Here is a 19363-nt window from a genome sequence, read left to right as displayed (position 1 = left end):
CACTGGGGAGCACGAGCCAGTGTATTTCTAGTGCCGGTCCCAAGTCCGGATAAATGATGAGGGTTGCATCAGGAAGGGCATCCAGCGTAAAACACGTGCCAATTCAATGATGTCAGCAAGGGTGGGTGGAGAGATAAGGATGCGGATGCAGATTCTTGGAACACAATACTCGATTTATTTTCTCAAAAGGTTTTAACAGAAAACGCGGCTGAGCCGGATATAAAAAAACTAGATGAGACTGTAAGAACAAAACAAGACTGTGACAAAAAAACAAAAGACTTGACTTGACATGGATAAATACGTGGCTTACTGTGCCATGGACCATAGATGACGGGGAAGAATCTGACAATGAACATGAAAAGACCTGGGGACTAAATACTGTGGAGGGTGATTAATGATAGAGTGCAGCTGATGGGGAAAACACAGGTGAGGGACGTGAGGCTGATGGCAGGGCAGGAGAAGGTGGCATGACATGGAAAAAAACTAAAGACAAGACCTGAACCTAAAACATGAGAAAACTAAGAACTTAAGCCGAAACTAAAACATGGCAAAACCCCAAAGAAATGACAGATGATGCAAGATCGATTTACTGTGGCGACCCCTGATAAAGGGAGAGGCCGAAAAAAGAAGAAGAAGACATTGTCAAAAATATTGTTTCTGTTATGTTTTATCTAAATCCACTATTAGGTTTTTTTTTATTGCATTTGAAGGTTTATATTAAAATATAACACATTTTCCTTTTGTTCTCAGTCCTTTGGACCCCAATATACAGTACCAGTCAAAGGTTTGGACACAGTGACACATTCATTTTTGATGAGCAGGTGTGTCCAAACCTTTGGTTAGTATTGTGTGTTGGTATAAAATTATTATATGCACACATAATAATAATAATAATAATAATGATAATAAATTAAGGACCTTTGCCTTTATTAAAGGAAATACTTTAAACTACAGTTATACAACCAAATATCTGTCAATAATCTTAAAATATCATTTGTATTACAAAAAAAGTCACTTTTGTTCAATGATTAAAAAAAATGGCATACTAACTTACAACTTTTCTATCACAACAATACCTTAAAAGTCTCAATTTCTTTGTCATGTCCTATTCTTTCTGCAGATGATGCATACCTTCTAACTGGATTGAACATCGAGGAGATTTACCCTGAAACAAGTAGTTTTATCACATATGATGGATCGATGACTATCCCTCCATGCTTTGAGACGGCCACGTGGATCCTGATGAACAAGCCAGTGTACCTCACACGCATGCAGGTAATCTTCAGCCATCAACCTACGCCTGAGACATGGCTTGCAGAACCCACTTGGGTTAATCTGTCTCAGACAAGGATGCTCTCTATCAATATTTTTTTTTTCCCTGTGAAACATGTCAGCTCACCACAGAAGCTTTCACTCAATTTTTTTTCTTTTGTTTAATCCTGTGCCTGTTTATCTCTGGAAAATAAGTCTGTGGAGCAGAAAGCATAGCTCACATTTCCATTCTGCCCCTGCCTTCTTCCCGCTGTGGCCCTCTCACTCTCTCTGTCCCTTTTCTCAACTCTTGCAATAGATGCACTCCTTGCGGCTGCTGAGCCAGAACCAGCCATCTCAGATCTTCCTGAGCATGAGCGACAATGTTCGCCCAGTCCAGCCACTGAACAACCGCTGCATTCGTACCAACATCAACTTCAGCATGCAGGGCAAGGACTGCCCTAACAACAGGGCTCAGAAGCTCCAATACCGGGGTACAATCTTCTGCTTAACCGTCTGTGCTACCATGTTACCTCACCAATTCAAACTTCGACATGCATAGATTAGTCATGATGAATATACTGAATCATACCATGCAGACACATCTATTTTCATCAGGCAACATATCATATTTTTGATATATAGAACTAAAGCCATGACATTGCTTCCAGACTAGAACCCTTTTCACTAGCTTCTGGGACATGGTGCTAACTCACATAGTAAAGCTACCAGTTTACAGAGCAGACTTTTTGAGTATTTCCTTTAAATAAAGTGAAAGTATTTTGTGATTGTTAAGATTTTCTGTCAAAATATTAGCTTATGCACAGCTTTAGGCCTTCAAAGGCTGTTTGAAAACAGCCAACATAACATGATCAATATGTAACTATCTGTTTCTGTCCTGATCATCTTCACACAAGGCTGTATAGCAGGGCTATTCAATTACAAATTCAGTTGGGCCAGATTTTAAAATCGAGACCTTAAGCTGGGCCGGACATTTTCAGCAGTCAGTAAGGAGGAGGTAATGACAAATTTCAAACCAACACAAATATAATGAAATAACAGACATCCCAAGTTCCAAAAACTCATTTCAGGGAGATGACTCAGTCTCCTCTCCACACCCCCCCCCCTTCCCCCTCTGACAAGCAGTCGCCCTGGACGCTCGTTGAACAGAGCGTCGCTTTGGACAGACAGGTTTCACAAGCAACCTCTCCCCACACCACTCTCTCTCTCGTGCCTGCGCAGTCGAAACGCGCAAGTTGCACGAGTTATTTTATTGCCTGCACGCTCTCACTCGCATTGAAAAAAAAAAAAAAAAAAACTCCCTCGAATAGTCTAAAATCCGGGATATTTTATCCGACTCGCGGGCATCCGTGATTAACTATCAATATCAGGGAGACTCCCGGACCTTCCGGGAGACTTGGGATGTCTGAAATAACATGTTATTTTTATTCATCATTTGCCCTCTTTGTATTTTTGTAAAACACAGCCACTTCAAAAAGTGCATAAAAACACATTTCAAAACTTTTAAATGAACTGAGGTAGTCGCAAAACTCTGACTCCTGAAATAACCCAGGCATTAAAACAGTGCACATCAATGGTGATGAAATAGTTTCCCCTTTTGAAATTAAATTAACACATCTGACATAAGAACATCAAAAAGCGCATTAAAAACTTCTCTAAATAAATAGAACCTGAGGTAACAGCAATGCTATTTTTCACTTTAAAATACTAAAAAAAATATTTTGGTCACAAAATGTTGTCTCCCCTTTTGAAATGAAATCAAAGTAACATTCTGGTCGTATTTCTGTCCGTAGCACATCACAAGGTGTGTTTAACTGAATAAAAAAGAACCGTGTGGAGTTGGTGGTAAAATAAAACGGTGTCTGTCCGCCCAGGCAGGGTTAAAACGATGGTTTTCATCGTAAATTTTTCGTTTGAGGGTTGAGAGAGACGAACTTTTTCAGTTGGACTTGAGCTGCTAACATGGTTCCATCAGTAACTTTCAAAACAACGCGCTGCCTTGTGGGTTGGTTGTGTGTTGCTAGGCTACGTGGAGAGTTGCATTCACTTTCTGATCTACCGTAGGAATTTGAAAAGATGGCGCCAGTGTGTGTGGCCTGCCGTCTGTCACTGCCAACATCAGTGGTGTAGTCTACCTTTTTGAGGTGGGTATACTGTATAGTTGGCCAGTCATAGGCCCGTGGTACCAAACTAGGGGTCGGGAATTTTTTTATGATTTTAAAATAATTTTAGGCCCCTGGACAGTCCTGATTAGGCCCAATAAACTATCACCACATTTGACTCTAATTTGGCAAACTGGAACGACAGGTGCGTGACGTCGCGAGTGCCAGCTGCTGGAACAACCCCCAGTAGTCCTAGTAGCGAAGCCAGCAGTTTGCCAGACCTGGACAGCTTCTTCACGGCAAATTTCGATGTGTGCCGCGGGACGTCGCTTGGAAATATAAAACGTTGGGTTCAGTGCAATTTTTATTGCGAGTAGATGTACGAAGTGCTGTGGGTGCGTGTGTTGCACCAGCAGCTCACATCACCGGGGACAGAGGAAGCAGAGAGACCCGCGGTCTTGTGTCTGTGTCTCCCTGTCCGCCTGCCTCCTCTCTGGTGAAATCAGCCGGAGCGCATCCCACCGTGTTCAGCTCCCTGCGATGCGAACACTCAGGGGGAATCCACCTGGCGGAGAGCGGACACACCGCGGGATGGTTGCCCTGAAATCAGCCGGCAGAGCGATCATCAAGAGCCCCGACGTGGACACACGTCGGGGCTCTTGATGATTTCCACTCTCCACCTGGCGGAGAGTGTGTCCGCTCTCCGCCAGGTGGATTCCCCCTGAGCGTCCGCACCGCAGGGAGCTGAACACGGCGGGATGGCTCCGGCTGATTTCACCAGAGAGGAGGCAGGCGAACAGGGAGACACAGACACAAGACCGCGGGTCTCTCTGCTTCCTCTGTCCCCGGTGGTGTGAGCTGCTGGTGCTGAGGGCAACACACGCACCCACAGCACTTCGTACATCTACTCGCAATAAAAATTGCACTGAACCCAACGTTTTATTGCCTTCACCACTCAACAAGCATACTAATAGGGGCAGCCAGGAAAACCCATGGCACCTGTGACGTCACACGGAAGCCCCGCCCCCAGTCTGGAATTCCAAGAAGGATTTCCAAGCGGCAAATTCAAAATCGCAAATTTCATGCGTTTATGAAATGTTTTGGTGTAGAGTCCAATGATCATTATTGTTCCTCTGTGTATGTATTATCATTATGTATTGGGTGTAGTGTCAGCTTTCTGTAGGCCTTTAACGTGTTAAGGGACAAACATGTTTGTGGGGTCGCAGCTTTGCACTTACCTGCCCCTTGCATGCATGAGGGACAGCATAAACTCACTTTGATTGTGTGGACTGTGTGCTGTGTATCTCAGTGGCAATGGGACTCCCTGTGACACTTAATCTTTGTACTCATCCCTCATAGAGCGAGGCCTAACAGAGTGATTGTTTTAAAGCAGCAGAACACCATCACATCTTGAGACAGGTTGTTTTATATATATATATATATATACACACAAGGGCTGTCAGAATTAATTAATTGTAATATATATATGTGTATTACATTCGTTTATATATGTAATATACATAAAAAATATATATATACACACACATCCATTTTAGTTTTCCACCTTACACTCCTATAGGGGGCGCTGTTGTGCGTTAGAGAATCACCGCTTTCAACTAATACAAAGAAGAAGAGTTTCTAACGGACGTTATTGTCAAACAACTGATAGTGAATCGCTGGGAGATTGACTGACTGCCGCAATTTCCGAATGAATGCTATTCTGAAGTGTTGTCGTTGTATTGTTAAATTATAACAAGGCTTCCATGAGAAGTGGTAGTTGATGAAACGTGGCTGTGCTATTCTAAATGTTGAAAAACGAATTTTAGGTGGGTATACTGAGCATTTTAGGTGGGTATACGTAGTGGTGTAGTCTACGTTCAACGTAGACTACACCACTGGTTACTCGTAATGTCAACTCTCTGCTGGTGTATGATCGCCAAACACTGCTGGATCTTCGACTTTTCACCAATGATCTGGTGACATTGGATTATACTGGACATAAAACTTTGCCCCCGTTTCTATCTGGGATCCCAGCTCACCTTTGCCGCGCATCAGCTCTACCTCTCCGGCGTAAGCGGTCCCGCCACCGAGGTAAACGCAGCGGTCAGCTGGTGAGGCTGAAGGCTTGTTTGTCACGTTTTTCTTCAACTTTTTGGACTCGGTTTGGAGCGATGCCCGGCATCATGTTCCAGTCCCGCGGCCCTTGCTCTCCCCATCCCTGCCGGCGCGGTGTGAATCTGTCTAACCTGCGGCCTCTGAAGCCTGATTCTTACTCGGCGCAACCGCGCAACTGTTCTGGCTCGAGAACCATTAATGACGTCATCGAAAGCGCCAGCCCCTTCACAGTTCCTTCAGCTCATAAGCGCAGTTTGCGCCGAGTATGCGTCACATTTGCAGTTCTCTCCAGACCAGCGGGTGTCACTGTTGAGGAAACAAGCTGAAAAGCATACGAAGAAAGCATACACAATGCCACCTGTGGTGTCACGTCAGCAGAGGCTGGCACATCTGATGCGGATTGAATTTACTCTGGGTGTAGAACTGTATATGTATCACAGAGCTAAGCGGCTGCGGCAAAAACAGAAGAGAAGGTGGAATGTTCGTCCTTTGCAACAAGACGAACTTTGTCAAACGTTGTCAAACGTTGTCCTTTGGGACAACGTTGTCCCAGTGTAACTTCATAGACGTGTCGTACAGATGTTTGTAGAGGCGCACCCTCTCGGTCACCGCGGTCTCTGCAGTGTTCATGTTTCCTTTCTCTTGGTCAGCTGTTTCCGGTTGAGCTCGCGCGAAGTCAGAAAAAAAGTTGTGTGCGCGCCCTTGCGACGCGCGAGGATTTTTTAGCTTGCGACGGGGGGCGTGGCGGAATTTTGTGTCACGTGACCGTTTGCGCCATTTGCGACCAGCTAGTAAGAATGGGTCAAAGCGAGGTTGCGCCGAGTAAGAATCAGGCTTGAGTCTGGCTCTCCGGACAGCTGACGCCGCGGAGCCGCCGGTTCCTGCCAGGTTTGGCCTGGTAAACGCTAGATCACTAGTGAATAAAACTTTTGTTCTTAAGGATTTCTTCACGTCCCGAGGATTGGACTTTCTCTGTGTGACTGAGACCTGGCTGAGTGTTGGTGAGTCCAGCGCTTTCACTGAACTTTTGCCTCAGAACTGCTGCTATTTTAACTCCCCGCGGACGTCGGGCCGAGGTGGAGGAATTGCCACTGTTTTTAAGAGTCACTATAAATGTAAGCAGCTATCGCTGCTATCCTGGTTCACCAGCTTTGAACTGAGCCTGTTTGAACTATGTTGCTCTCATACTGTTTTGTGTGCAGTGGTCTATCGGCCTCAAAATACAGTAAGGACTTTTTGAGTCACTTCTCTGATTTTCTGGCTGAAATTATGCCTAGATATGACCGTGTCCTTATCGTTGGGGATTTTAATATTCATGTGTGTTGTCCTGATAAGCCAATGGCAAAGGACTTTTTAAGTCTCATTGATTGAGTATGAACAACGATATGGAGGAACTTAGCTCATGGTTTCATTCCACCTGCAAATCAGTTTTAGACACCGTGGCTCCGCTGAAAAACAGGCAGCCTAGGACTAAATGTGAGCCCTGGCTGAATGCTACAACTCGTGCTGTCAGACGCGAGTGCCGTAGAGCTGAGCGCAAGTGGAAAAAGGACAAACTGCAGGTGTCCTTTCAAATTTTAAGGGACTGTTGGCGTCATTATCAGACAACTTTGAAAGCTGCTAAAAGGAAACATTTCTCTGACAATATTTTGTCTAACTGTCACAAGCCTCGTGTTTTGTTCAAGACTATTGACTCTGTTCTTAATGCCCCACAGGCTGTTTGCACTGAGTCCTCGCCTGTTGTGTGTGAAAATTTTCTTCACTTCTTTATTGATAAGGTTGCCTCCATTAGGGCTTTAATCTCACCTTCTGCACAGGACACTTCAGTCCCTGGCCTGCTCTGCTCTTTTTGACAGGTTTGAGCCCGTGACTCTGTCCTTGTTACAGAAGACTGTTGGTCAGTTAAAGCCCTCAGGTTCTCCAAAAGATGTGATCCCTCCTCGGCTATTTAAAGAGGTTCTCCCCACTATAGGGTCCTCTGTTCTGGCACTTATTAATTGCAGTTTGTCCTCAGGTGTGGTCCCTGAACATTTCAAACATGCAATAGTGCAACCTTTGATTAAAAAACCAGGACTAGATACTGATGTTCTTGCAAATTTTAGACCTCTAAATTGCCTTTTATTGCAAAAATCCTCGAGAAGATAGTTTGCAACCAATTAATGGTTTTTCTGGAAGAGCAGAAAATTCTTGAGGTCTTCCAATCTGGTTTTAAAACCTTGCACAGCACAGAATCAGCTCTTTTAAGAGTTTTTAATGATATCTTTTTAGCTACTGACTCCGGTGACTGTGTTATTCTGGTGCTTTTAGATTTAACTGCTGCGTTTGACACAGTGGACCATGAACTTTTAGTTTCCCGTTTGAAACAGTGGGTGGGCATCAGTGGTGTAGCACTAGAGTGGTTCAGGTCATACTTGGCTGAGCGAACATTCTGTGTCAGCATTGGTGACTCTGTGTCCTCCTCTGTTAATCTCTCATGTGGGGTCCCCCAGGGCTCAGTTTTAGGCCCTCTTCTCTTCTCTCTTTACCTGCTACCACTTGGTTCCATACTAAGAAAGCATGGTATGTCCTTCCACTGTTATGCGGATGACAGCCAGATCTATGTCCCACTGAAAAAGAAGGACGTTTATTCTGTCAAACCACTACTCAGGTGTCTGGACGACATGGATGGCATGGATGAGTATAAACTTTTGAAATTTTAATGAGAAGAAGACAGAGGTGATGGTTTTTGGTGGTACTACTGGGGCCCCCTTTGTAAATCTGGGCTCCTTGTCCCAGTTCATTAAGCCAACTGTCACTAACCTTGGGGTGAAAGTGGATACCGATCTCAAGCTCGACTGTCAGGTAAATTCGGTCGTTAAGTCGAGTTTCTTCCACTTGAGGCAGCTTGCCAAAATAAAACCCTTTCTCTCTAAGCAACACTTTGAAACAGTAATCCACGCATTTGTAACCACTAGGCTGGATTACTGTAATGCTCTTTATGTGGGGGTTAGTGGGTCCTCCATCGCCCGTCTTCAGATGGTGCAAAATGCTGCCGCACGTCTTTTAACTGGCACACGTAAATATGAGCATATTTCCCCCATTTTAGCTTCACTTCACTGGCTGCCCGTACATTTTAGGATTAGTTTTAAAATTATTTTATTTACTTTTAAATCCCTCAATGGTCTCGCACCAGCCTACCTCTCTGAGCTGCTACAGCCCTATAAACCCTCCCGCTCTCTGAGGTCAGCTGATCAGCTGCTCCTGAATCTACCAAAAACAAAGCGCAAGCTCAGAGGTGACCGTGCTTTTGCTGTGGCGGCTCCTAACCTGTGGAACAATCTGCCTCTCCACGTCAGACAGGCTTCCTCTCTGTCTGTTTTTAAATCTCAGCTGTAAACGCATCTCTTCTCCCTGGCTTTTGACACGATGTTGAAATGTGAAATTGCTATTTTTAGTATTAGTATTATTATTGTTTTAAATTATATTGCTGTTTTGTGCCTTTTGATTTATTCTTGTATTTTATTCTTTTAAATTTTCTTTGTTTTTATTGTTATTTTCTTTTTGTACAGCACTTTGGTCAACTGATGTTGTTGTAAAGTGCTTTATAAATAAAATTGGATTGGATTGGATTTTGAGCTCATTTTCGCAAACTGTGTTTTTCATGGTTTTTCTCCGCTTTTTTGGCTAAACCACAAGTTGGGCCACTCGGGTGTTGCTTCTGGGCCGCCATTTGAATAGCCCTGCTCTATAGTGTACCGTCAATGAGCATTAAAGGGATAATCCGGAGTAAAATGCACTTTAGATCAATTTACGGGACGATTGGGAATACATACTGAGTTGACATCAAAATCATGTCATTTGAATGTGTTTTGAGCATTTTGATTTGACCGTTTTTAGCCAAAAGTCGTTAGCCTGGAAGTGAGCGGGGCATATCATTTCGCCGCTACAAAACGCTATTTTTATACCTCTTCTACAGCTCCAAACAACATAACACTTACGTGGTAGTGAGTAGAGGGTCCCTAAAGCCAAACCGAAGTGTCCCGAGGTCTTAATGTGGTTGGATAGAGAGTCCAGAATGAATTTAATCAAGCCAGTACCTTTCCGGAAATGTTGCTGCTGCAGCTGCCATCTTTAGCAGAAAGTCCGTAGGAGTTGATTGCCGAGTGTGGAGTAACACGCTGTGGAAATTCACAATTTCGTTGCCGTTTTTTTTACAAACATAGACCAGTATTTCTTTCGAAATTGAAATGAAGTTGTATGCAACAACAAAGCCTAGCTTACTAACAGGTTGGAATTTTGAAATGTCACGTGACGTGATGTCTCGCGTGAGGTAGCCTCCTGTTGACGGAAGACGTCTTTTGCATGTGACTGGAGTGATCATTCCGGAAAGGTACTGGCTTGATTAAATTCATTCTGGACTCTCTAGCCGACCACATGAAGACCTCGGGACACTTCGGGTTTGATTAAACTTCCAGGCTAACGACTTTTGGCTAAAAACGGTCAAATCGAAATTCTCAAAACACATCCGAATGACATGATTTTGATGTCAACTCAACGTATGTACTCCCAATCATCCCGTAAATGAATCTAAAGTGCATTTTACTCCGGATTATCACTTTAAGCCCTGATGCTGTCCTTGTCTGAGCATATTATCAACTTAGCTTCACATTTTTAATCAAACCCTTAATTTTTTACCTCTGAAGGGGCTTTTCCTCAGAATTTAGACATTTTATCGGTTCTATTACTTTTTCCATTCAGTAGTTTTTGTTTTGTTCCTTATCCCAGAGCTCAAATCAACAAATGAAACAGATTTAATTTTCTCTACTTCACAGATCAACAATTCAATTTTACATTTGGTCAAACGTTGCTTCTTCTTTGCTGTTATTTTCACTGTCGTGTCTGTTGAGTTATGGGGCAAACTATAATTTGATATGCAAATGCTTTTTAGGGGAGTTACTATGGTGGAAATCAGGTGTGTGCACATATGTATAGTTTCAAGAGAACTGTATGTGTGCATGGCTTTATAAATATTGCGAAAAGAATGTGTATGAATATTTTCTTCATAAGAAACCCAAGCCACATACACCTCTTTAGTAAAGTGTACACACTATATATATATATAAACTTGTTTTCAGACACAGTCGAGTGCTGAATCAACTAAACTATAATATTGCCTTCCTTCCTGTGACTTTAGCTGCAGTATCAATACTCTCAAACTTTTAGGAGGTTCTGTGTGCAGAATGCGCATGCAGCAAAACAGTGGTTGCTTAATTTATTATTAACATCTTTTGACATTTCTTTGTGATCTCACAAAGCCAAAATAAAGGCTTTTCTACACAGATAAATGGTCAGCTGCAGAACAACAGTCTCCATAGTGAAATAAATGGGAACAAAGCAGTCATGCTAAAGATAAATGCAGCATCTTCAGTGCTCACCATATTTTTTATCATCAGTACAAATCTCCTCCAGGGAACCTAGATATTTCTCTGGTGTATCAAGTGGATTATTACAGTTTAGCTGAGGCGTTATAATTTCTGAGGCCATGGAGAACGACTTCCGGACGGCCTCAGAGAGATTCTGGTCCACCATCCGGGGGGGAGGGGGGGTGCACCGTCAACACTGTGTATGGTGAGGGCGGGGCTCTGCTGACCTCATCTAGGGACGTTGTGAGTCGGTGGGGGGAATACTTCAAGAGCCTCCTCAATCCTACCGACACGCCTTCCGATGAGGAAGCAGAGTTGGGGAGCTCGGATGTGGGGACTCCCATTTCTAGGGCTGAGGTTGCTGAGGTGGTCAAAAAAGCTCCTCGGTGGCAGGGCCCCAGGGGTGGATGAGGTTCGTCCCGAGTTCCTCAAGGCTCTGGATGCTGTAGGGCTGTCTTGGTTGACATACCTCTGCAGCATCGCGTGGACATCGGGGGCAGTGCCTCTGGACTGGAAGATCGGGGTGGTGGTCCCCCTCTTTAAAAAAGGGTTCACACTCCTCAGCCTGCCTGGTAAGGTCTATTCGGGGGTACTGGAGAGGAGGATCCGCCGGATAATTGAATCTTGGATTCAGGAGGTGCACTGTGGTTTTCGTCCTGGCCGTGGAACAGTAGACCAGCTCTATACCCTCAGCAGGATCCTGGAGGGTGCATGGGAGTTCGCCCAACCGGTCTACATGTGTTTTGTGAACTTGGAGAAGGCGTTCGACCGTTTTCCTCTGGGACTCCTGTGGGGGGTGCTCCGGGAGTATGGAGTGCCGGACCCCTTGATAGGGGCTGTTCGGACTCTGTATGACCGGTATCAGAGTTTGGTCCGTATTGGCGGCAGTAAGTCGGACATGTTCCCTGTGAGGGCTGCCCTTTCTCACCAATTCTGTTCATAATTTTTATGGACGGAATTTCTAGGCGCAGCCAGGGCGTTGAGGGGGTCCGTTTTGGCGACCTCAGAATCGGGTCTCTGCTCTTTGCGGATGATGTGGTTCTGTTAGCGTCGTCGGGCCGTGACCTTCAGCTCTCACTGGAGCGGTTCGCAGCCGAGTGTGAAGCGGCTGGGATGAGAATCAGCACCTCCAAATCCGAGACCATGGTCCTCGGCCGGAAAAGGGTGGAATGCCCTCTCCGGGTCGGGAATGAGATACTTCCCCAAGTGGAGGAGTTCAAGTATCTTGGGGTCTTGTTCACGACAGAGGGACGAATGGAGCACGAGATTGATAGGCGGATTGGTGCGGTGTCTGCAGTGATGCGGGCTCTGCACCAGCCCGTCATGGTGAAAAAGGAGCTGAGCCAGAAGGCGAAGCTCTCGATTTACCGGTCAATCTACGCTCCTTCCCTCACTTATGGTCACGAGCTGTGGGTAGTGACCGAAAGAATGAGATTGCGAATACAAGCGGCCGAAATGAGTTTCCTCCGCAGTGTGTCTGGGCTCTCCCTTAGAGATAGGGTGAGAAGCTCGGTCATCCGGGAGGGGCTCAGAGTAGAACCGCTGCTCCTCCACATCGAGAGGAGTCAGATGAGGTGGCTCGGGCATCTGGTTAGGATGCCTCCTGGACGCCTCCCTGGTTTGGTGTTCCGGGCCACTGGAGGAGACCCCGGGGAAGACCCAGGACACGTTGGAGAGACTATGTCTCTCGGCTGGCCTGGGAACGCCTCGGGGTCTCCCCAGAAGAGCTGGAGGAAGTGGCCGGGGACAGGGACGTCTGGGTTTCTGTGCTGAAGCTGCTGCCCTCGCGACCCGATCCCCGGCGAAGCGGAAGATGATGGATGGATGGATTATAATTTGTAGCAGTGGCACTCTAAAAGCACAATGTTGTCCATCATGGCTAAGCTAGTAAAATGGCCATCTTCCAACCAGAGAGTCAGCACATCAATCCCTCGTGCATCCATGTGTCCTTTGGCAAGACACTGAACCCCATATTCCACACACTAATATGTTCATTAATGTGTGACAGTAGGATAAAAAGCACACTATCCTATGCATACTATATACAATACAAATACAGTATATAGTAAAAAGTATTGTGTGAATGGTGACTGAAAATTATGTGTAAAGTACTTAACAGAATGTAGAAAAGGTTAAACGGGTAGTATATAAGTGTAGAAAATTGACATTGATGAAAAATGTATTCACTATGTATTTATTACTTAAAATTATTATCTTTACTACGCTGTTACAGGCTGTGCAGCTACTGATCTAGTTGTCAACATTGACAGGGAACTGACTACATTTTTTGATCAGTCATTATGATAAATTATGACTCGTCAAACTCTGTTTCTAGGATGGAATATCACTCACTACCGTCAACAAAACTTGCAGCCAATTGAACAAGCAACCAATTGAAAAAACAAGTCAGGAAGACAGTAAGACAGTGGCAGCATCAGAACACCTGTTCTGACTGACAGATCTGACATTTAGGAGGCTGAAATTAGACCACAGCTCCCTGCAACCTACAGTGGCATCACAGTCTGCTGCCTCATCTCCACTGTTTCAACCAATATATCTGAGTAACTGCTGCACAGAATTCTGGATTCCATTCCTGGAGTGTAAGGCAAATATGTTTCAGGCAAAAGGCAGCCTCAGTGCCTTCTACTCATTGTAGAGTTTACTATACTGTGAACAAACACAAACCATGACTGTTTTTTTAACTGCATCTCTGTATATCTTGCTCTGCTCTCTTGTAATAGCCCTACTTCCCTTAAAAGACAGAATTTTTATTCTGTGCAGCAGATGCGAGGGAGATTTCAAAGCTCCCCATCCACTGTTCAGCCCCTTGATTGTCAAACAAATGCACACTCTGGATGCTGTCAGAGAGGCAACAGAAAAAGACCAAAGAGGCCCTGCTTGTTTGATTGTTTGGAGATTTAAAGACCTTTAAGATTAAGTGGTTTTGGTATGGCAACCGTGTCTCGTTAAATGGGGGAAAACTGTCTTCTTTCTAGGATTTGTGTATGGTCAGGAACAGCAAAACTTAGGTGATCATCAATGCTGCTAAATGGACTGACTCCAGTCCTGACTGGACTCCAGAATTGGAGTATTCATTAGAATTTCGGAAACAAAAAATATTTAATCTCAAATGTCTCTTTTAGGTCCTGAGCTATAGGTAGCATGTACTTATTTGGGGGAGTGATAAAAATAATCCTCCGGCAACTGAATCTTTTAACACTCAGGCCGTAATATGGAGTGAGTTAAAATTCTGCTGTCCCATTTAGAAGCAACTAACAACTAACCACCCAGCAGCCATGTTGATCAATTGTTTGGGATCATGTAAATACAACTAGAAACCTCACCATTCAGTTACCTGAATATGAGCCAATTGAATATTCTGCCTGGAATTCTAATGACTGCAAATTGCATTAGCCCAACATATAATCTGACCAACTATCCATCATTTAAAGGCAAAAGAACTTGCATTTCAGAAAGTGTAAACCATTTTGAGATACCTATACATCAGCAGCTGTATATTTTTACTTTCTAAAATATAGTGGAAACATGACAAAGCTGTAGGTTGTTATACACCCGTGACGCTCATGTGAAAAATAAGTTAAATCTTCTTCCGATTTGAAGATTTTACTCATTCTGAATTTATTCAAACTTTTTTAAGTAACAGCCATATAGTTTGTACTTTCAACACCTCACGAAAGTAAATCTGATTATGATGAAACACTCCAATAAATCCATTTTCCTACAAAAATGCCAGCTTCCTCTTTATCAAATTACAGTGTTTACTCATGCTCTTGACACCTCTGCATATTGGGTGTAATTTTCTGTTAGAGCTGCCACTTGAAAAATAATGGCAACTGTTCACACCCTCACCCCAGAACCCCTCCACCAGTGACACCCATATGCATTCTCTCCATTTATTCGAACACCATCCCTTTAAAATTGCATGTTATGGCTGAAAAATAAATGTGGTGCAGGGTGAGGGAGGGGGAATATTGTCAGAGAACAGCTGATCTGTGAGGCTGGGACACACATTTACAGTATTTGATTTATATAAAACACTGTATGTGTATGTACCATGTCTATGTAAATCATTATTTTCACTGGTGTCCTTCTCCTCTCTTCCAGTGAACGAATGGTTGCTAAAATAGGATCCCTTGGATGAGTGAGGAGAGGAAGAGGATGTCAAAGATGGAGAGCGTAATGAGACAAGGGAGAGGAAGAGGAGAATGGAGGAAAAAAAAAATGAAAAATGATCTTAAGGCTGTATCTCATCTAAGATTCTTTCACAACATTGTATAAAGAACAATACTGGACATTACTGAAGCAAAGGAACTTGCAGGCAAAGAGACTCTTTTCATACATTGACAACTGTTTAAACAACCCATATGCCGACAAGACCTTTCCCACATCTATATGGACATTTTGATACCAATACATTTTGGGAGAAAACAAAACAAACTAAAAAAAGACACTTGGAAAGTAACTTTAAAAAAATGTGGAAACATTTATTTCTTAGCCTCCCAAACCAACAGGACAATGTCAGGTCTTTGAAGCCTTTGTACATAAAAGATTTTGCCATCAGTGGGAAAATCTAAGGACTAAGTCACTGCCCCCACCCCACCGGTCAAGACAAAGCAGTAAGCAAGACGTTTCATTAGTCACCAACAGGGCATGTAAGCAGCAAAAGCAAAAGAAGAACACAGCCTTACCTTGTCATTTTCCAAAACTGAAGTTACGTCACAGAAGAAGAGCAAATGCTTGCAGGCTTTGTAACAGCCTCAGAGCAACCAGTGTCTTGGCCTCATTTGTACATATTATTATCAATACTGCAGAAAATTAATATGTAAAGAAAATGTAATGAGTTAACATTAAAAATATATATAAAGAGGATTTAAAAAAAAAAAAAAAAGACAAAGAGTTAAGAATTTTAACCAGTTTGACACACTTTGAATCCGGCAGCAGTTCTCAGTCCGAGCTGACGCCTTTTTTTCTGTTTTATTGTTTACAATGGTCATACACTGTGTTTGAGTAATGTTATCAGCCCAATAAATGTGTCTGGAAAGTTCACTTTGGAAAATACTTCACTATATAATGATCTAAATTACTGTATCTGTACCTGTTTTGTACTGTTCCATATTAAATGTGTTGATCTGTCAATATTCTCCCATAGAGGTATGCTCACTAACGCCAAGGGAAACCATTGTTCACATATCTTAATGTTGCTGCTGATTGTACAGATGCAGCATTGCAGTCTGGAGCATATCAGCTACACCGAGTGGAGGATCTGTCAGGGTTACAGTCATGGGCGCCTGATTATGTTGTAACATGGTGAAGCAACTTGGTAAGACACATGACTGGCAAGGCGGGTCGGGGATCCTATTTTTAATAAAATCAGATTTCTGCATTCTTATACCATCTAGCCTCTTGGCTAATGTAGGTCGGAACAGATGATCGAATTGCACATAGAAAGGAGAAACGGTTCCATCACACATAGCATCCACAGAATCTGGATTTTTGTTTTAAAACACATACTGTACAAAATATGACAACTCTATGAGCATAATCAGTCTCATATTTTCTCGAGAGGCTAGGTTTTATAATTTTTTAATAGTGTAATTTTAAAGTTTGCAAAAGAACTTTGTTAAATAAGTACATAAATGTACCCATAAGAAACATGACAGACGTGAACATTTCAGAATTGTATTTCAGAGCCCTCAAATTAGTTTTTTTTTTATTTCTGATAGTTTAGATAGATCAGACCCATCTTCTAATATATCATATAAACTCTTTCTCCATCATATAAACTCACTTTTCATCAAGAAAATTAAAAGAACAAAGAATAAGATTCTAGTGATTCAAGTAAAAAAACATGCATCCAGAAGTAGAGAAAAAAATGTCGGCACCACATTAAGGTTAAATTTCCGAGGGACGGGCTAGGACCAGGAGACCTAGCCCGTCCCACCACATTAAGGTTAAATTTCCGAGGGACGGGCTAGGACCAGGAGACCCCGAGGAGAGGGTAGGTGGCTGGAGCTGGCGTGACATGTCCAGAGTCATGAATCATGAATAAGGAATGAAAATGAACAATGTGGTTTTAGTGGCAGCTCGCTATTCCCTGCTGATGACCCATCTAAATGACTGACAGGACGTTTGTACTTTTAGCTAATTTATTGATTGAGCCAAAAAGGTTTATTTAACATACACTTGTCCATTTTTATATGCTCTGTTTTCAGTCAGTGATTACTAACCATTATTGATACTTCTGCAGGTTCACCTACGGAAACCTCGTTCTGACCTTTATTGCCTGATCATCTAATCGTTTTCTCTGCGCTTCATGGCACTGTCTGGACTGATTTTGTTGGCGGAAGTCATTTATATTCATATACTGATATACTGAAGTTTATTGGCTAACTCAAAGTTATGGCATGATTTTAGGGGTTTCAATGTAGGATTACAGTTATCGTATTATACAGTTTTCAAACACATAATATACAAAACGTGGGGGTAGGAAAAACACAAGCTTGCACCCCCTCTTTGAATAATGGAGGTACGATTCCTCAACTTGCGCCACTGATCAGGCACCTATGCATACAGACTATATAATACAACACTAAGTCAGAAAAAGTTGGAAAGGTATGGAAAATTCAAATGATGAAAAAGAAAAACGTTGACTTTTATTCATACAGACAGTATGAATCCAACCAATGTCATGGTTTGTCACATAAACTTTATTTAATTTGTCAATAAACATCGATTCTTGCATTTCAGGCTGCAATACATTCCAAAACAAATTTGGACTGGGGTACTGGGATAATTTTAGGCTTATGAGGTAAGAATAATATACAGTATATATTATTGTTGCTGTGTTGGTATGAGCAGAAACTAACAGGAGACGCAGCTTTGGTGTCCAAAGTAAGCTGATTAGTTTCTCCTAGAATTTATGTTTATGAATGTTCCAATTTGGTGGATTGATGTTAGTGTCAGCGGCTCTAGATTGAGTTTAATTTAATTTCCAACAGTGTGAACCTGAGAAATATCTCAGGTTCTTCAAAGAAAGGTTGGAAGGAATTTGCATATTTCTCCCTGTACAGTGCAGAATATAATTTAACCATTCAAAGAATCTGGAGGAATTTCAGTGTGTAAAGGACAAGGGAGGAATTTCGAAAGTGGACACCTGTGATCTCTGATCCCTCTGACAGCACTGCATCAAGAACCATAATTTTACCAATAGTTGATAGAACCAAATGGACAAGGGATTATTGTGAAACTACTTTGTCAAGAACTACAATAATTCAATTCAATTCAGTTTATTTATATAGCGCCAAATTACAACAAATGTCATCTCAAGGCACTTAAATAATAGTCCCATTCAAGCCAATTGGAGTTCAATTAATTGTAATCATAATTAATTTCAAAATAATCCAATTAATTCATATAGAGCCAATTCAGAAACAAATATAGCTGCAAAGCAGCAATGGGGGGGCCTAGCAGATTAGCAGAATAGGTAAGCCTACCGCTGCTCAGGAAGGCGTCATGAGCCCATGCACCAAGTTTGGCATCGATACATCAATGCATTGCAGAGATACGGCCTCACTTTTGGATTCAAACGGTACCTCCTTTGTGAAATTTGGAAGTCCTGTGAAAATCGAACAATCTGTGTGACCTGAAATGCTTTTTGAAGGTTTTTGATAAAATTCAAAATGGCGGAAAATCTAATTAGACGGAAAAAGACGTCATAGTGACGTTGGACTCGTCTTGATCCAAGGATTCAAATGGTGCCTCATTTGTGACATTTGGACAAAGGAGTCCAAAGTTATTTAGCTGAATGCACTTCGAACTTTGACACGTTGGTGGCGCTAGAGAGTACACTATTGGGGCATGACAATTCTTTACGTTGACTTTGGCACTGTGCTAAATACATGTGCCAAATTTCACAACTTTTTACCATAGCGTTCTAGGGGTTGCCATAGACTTCAAGTAGATGAAATAATAGGAAAAGCTACTAATACAATGGGTGCAATACAATACCCAGGCCCCCAATTTCCTAGCTAAGGAAACCAACAGATTGCACAGAAACTTGTCTTCAGTCCAATCTCCCGTCCCGAGCGTGCCTGAGGGGACTGTGGAAATGAACGACTCCCTTTTAACAGGAAGAAACCTCTGGCAGAAGCAGACTCAGGAAGGGTGGCCATCCGCCTCAACCAGCTGGGGTTTGAGAAGACAGAAAAGAGGGAAAAAATATTGTAACACCATTCAAAGGATACCTGTTGGAACAGGGAAAGACAAGTTATTGACCACAATAATGTCACATGTACATGTGGCGAGGAAGAGGAGGAACTTAATAAAACTAGTTTTAACTAAAGGGAAAACAAGGAAAAACAACAACGCCACCCAGAGAATTAGTTTGCTATATTAAAGGCACACAGGTAAGTCACTCAGGCAGCATGAGACGAGGTTCAAGGTTTAAAATAC

At 42.8% G+C, this 19363-nt stretch overlaps 1 protein-coding gene across 1 annotated transcript in view; it reads left to right on the top strand.

Annotated features, from left to right (window-relative positions):
* Positions 1–16048, top strand: part of ca10a (carbonic anhydrase Xa) — a 491723-nt gene extending 475675 nt beyond the window's left edge. The window contains exons 7-9 of the mRNA XM_075457281.1: positions 1121–1275; positions 1571–1745; positions 15017–16048. Of these exons, the coding sequence (XP_075313396.1) occupies positions 1121–1275; positions 1571–1745; positions 15017–15039 (353 nt within the window). The 3' untranslated portion in view covers positions 15040–16048. The remainder of the gene's footprint in view (positions 1–1120; positions 1276–1570; positions 1746–15016) is intronic.
* Positions 16049–19363: the final 3315 nt, after the last annotated feature.

This window comes from Odontesthes bonariensis, chromosome 23 (assembly GCF_027942865.1).
Source record: "Odontesthes bonariensis isolate fOdoBon6 chromosome 23, fOdoBon6.hap1, whole genome shotgun sequence".
Classification (NCBI taxonomy): domain Eukaryota; kingdom Metazoa; phylum Chordata; class Actinopteri; order Atheriniformes; family Atherinopsidae; genus Odontesthes; species Odontesthes bonariensis.
The sequence above is the reverse complement of the archived record's forward strand: the minus strand, read 5'-3'. Positions and strand labels throughout refer to the sequence as shown.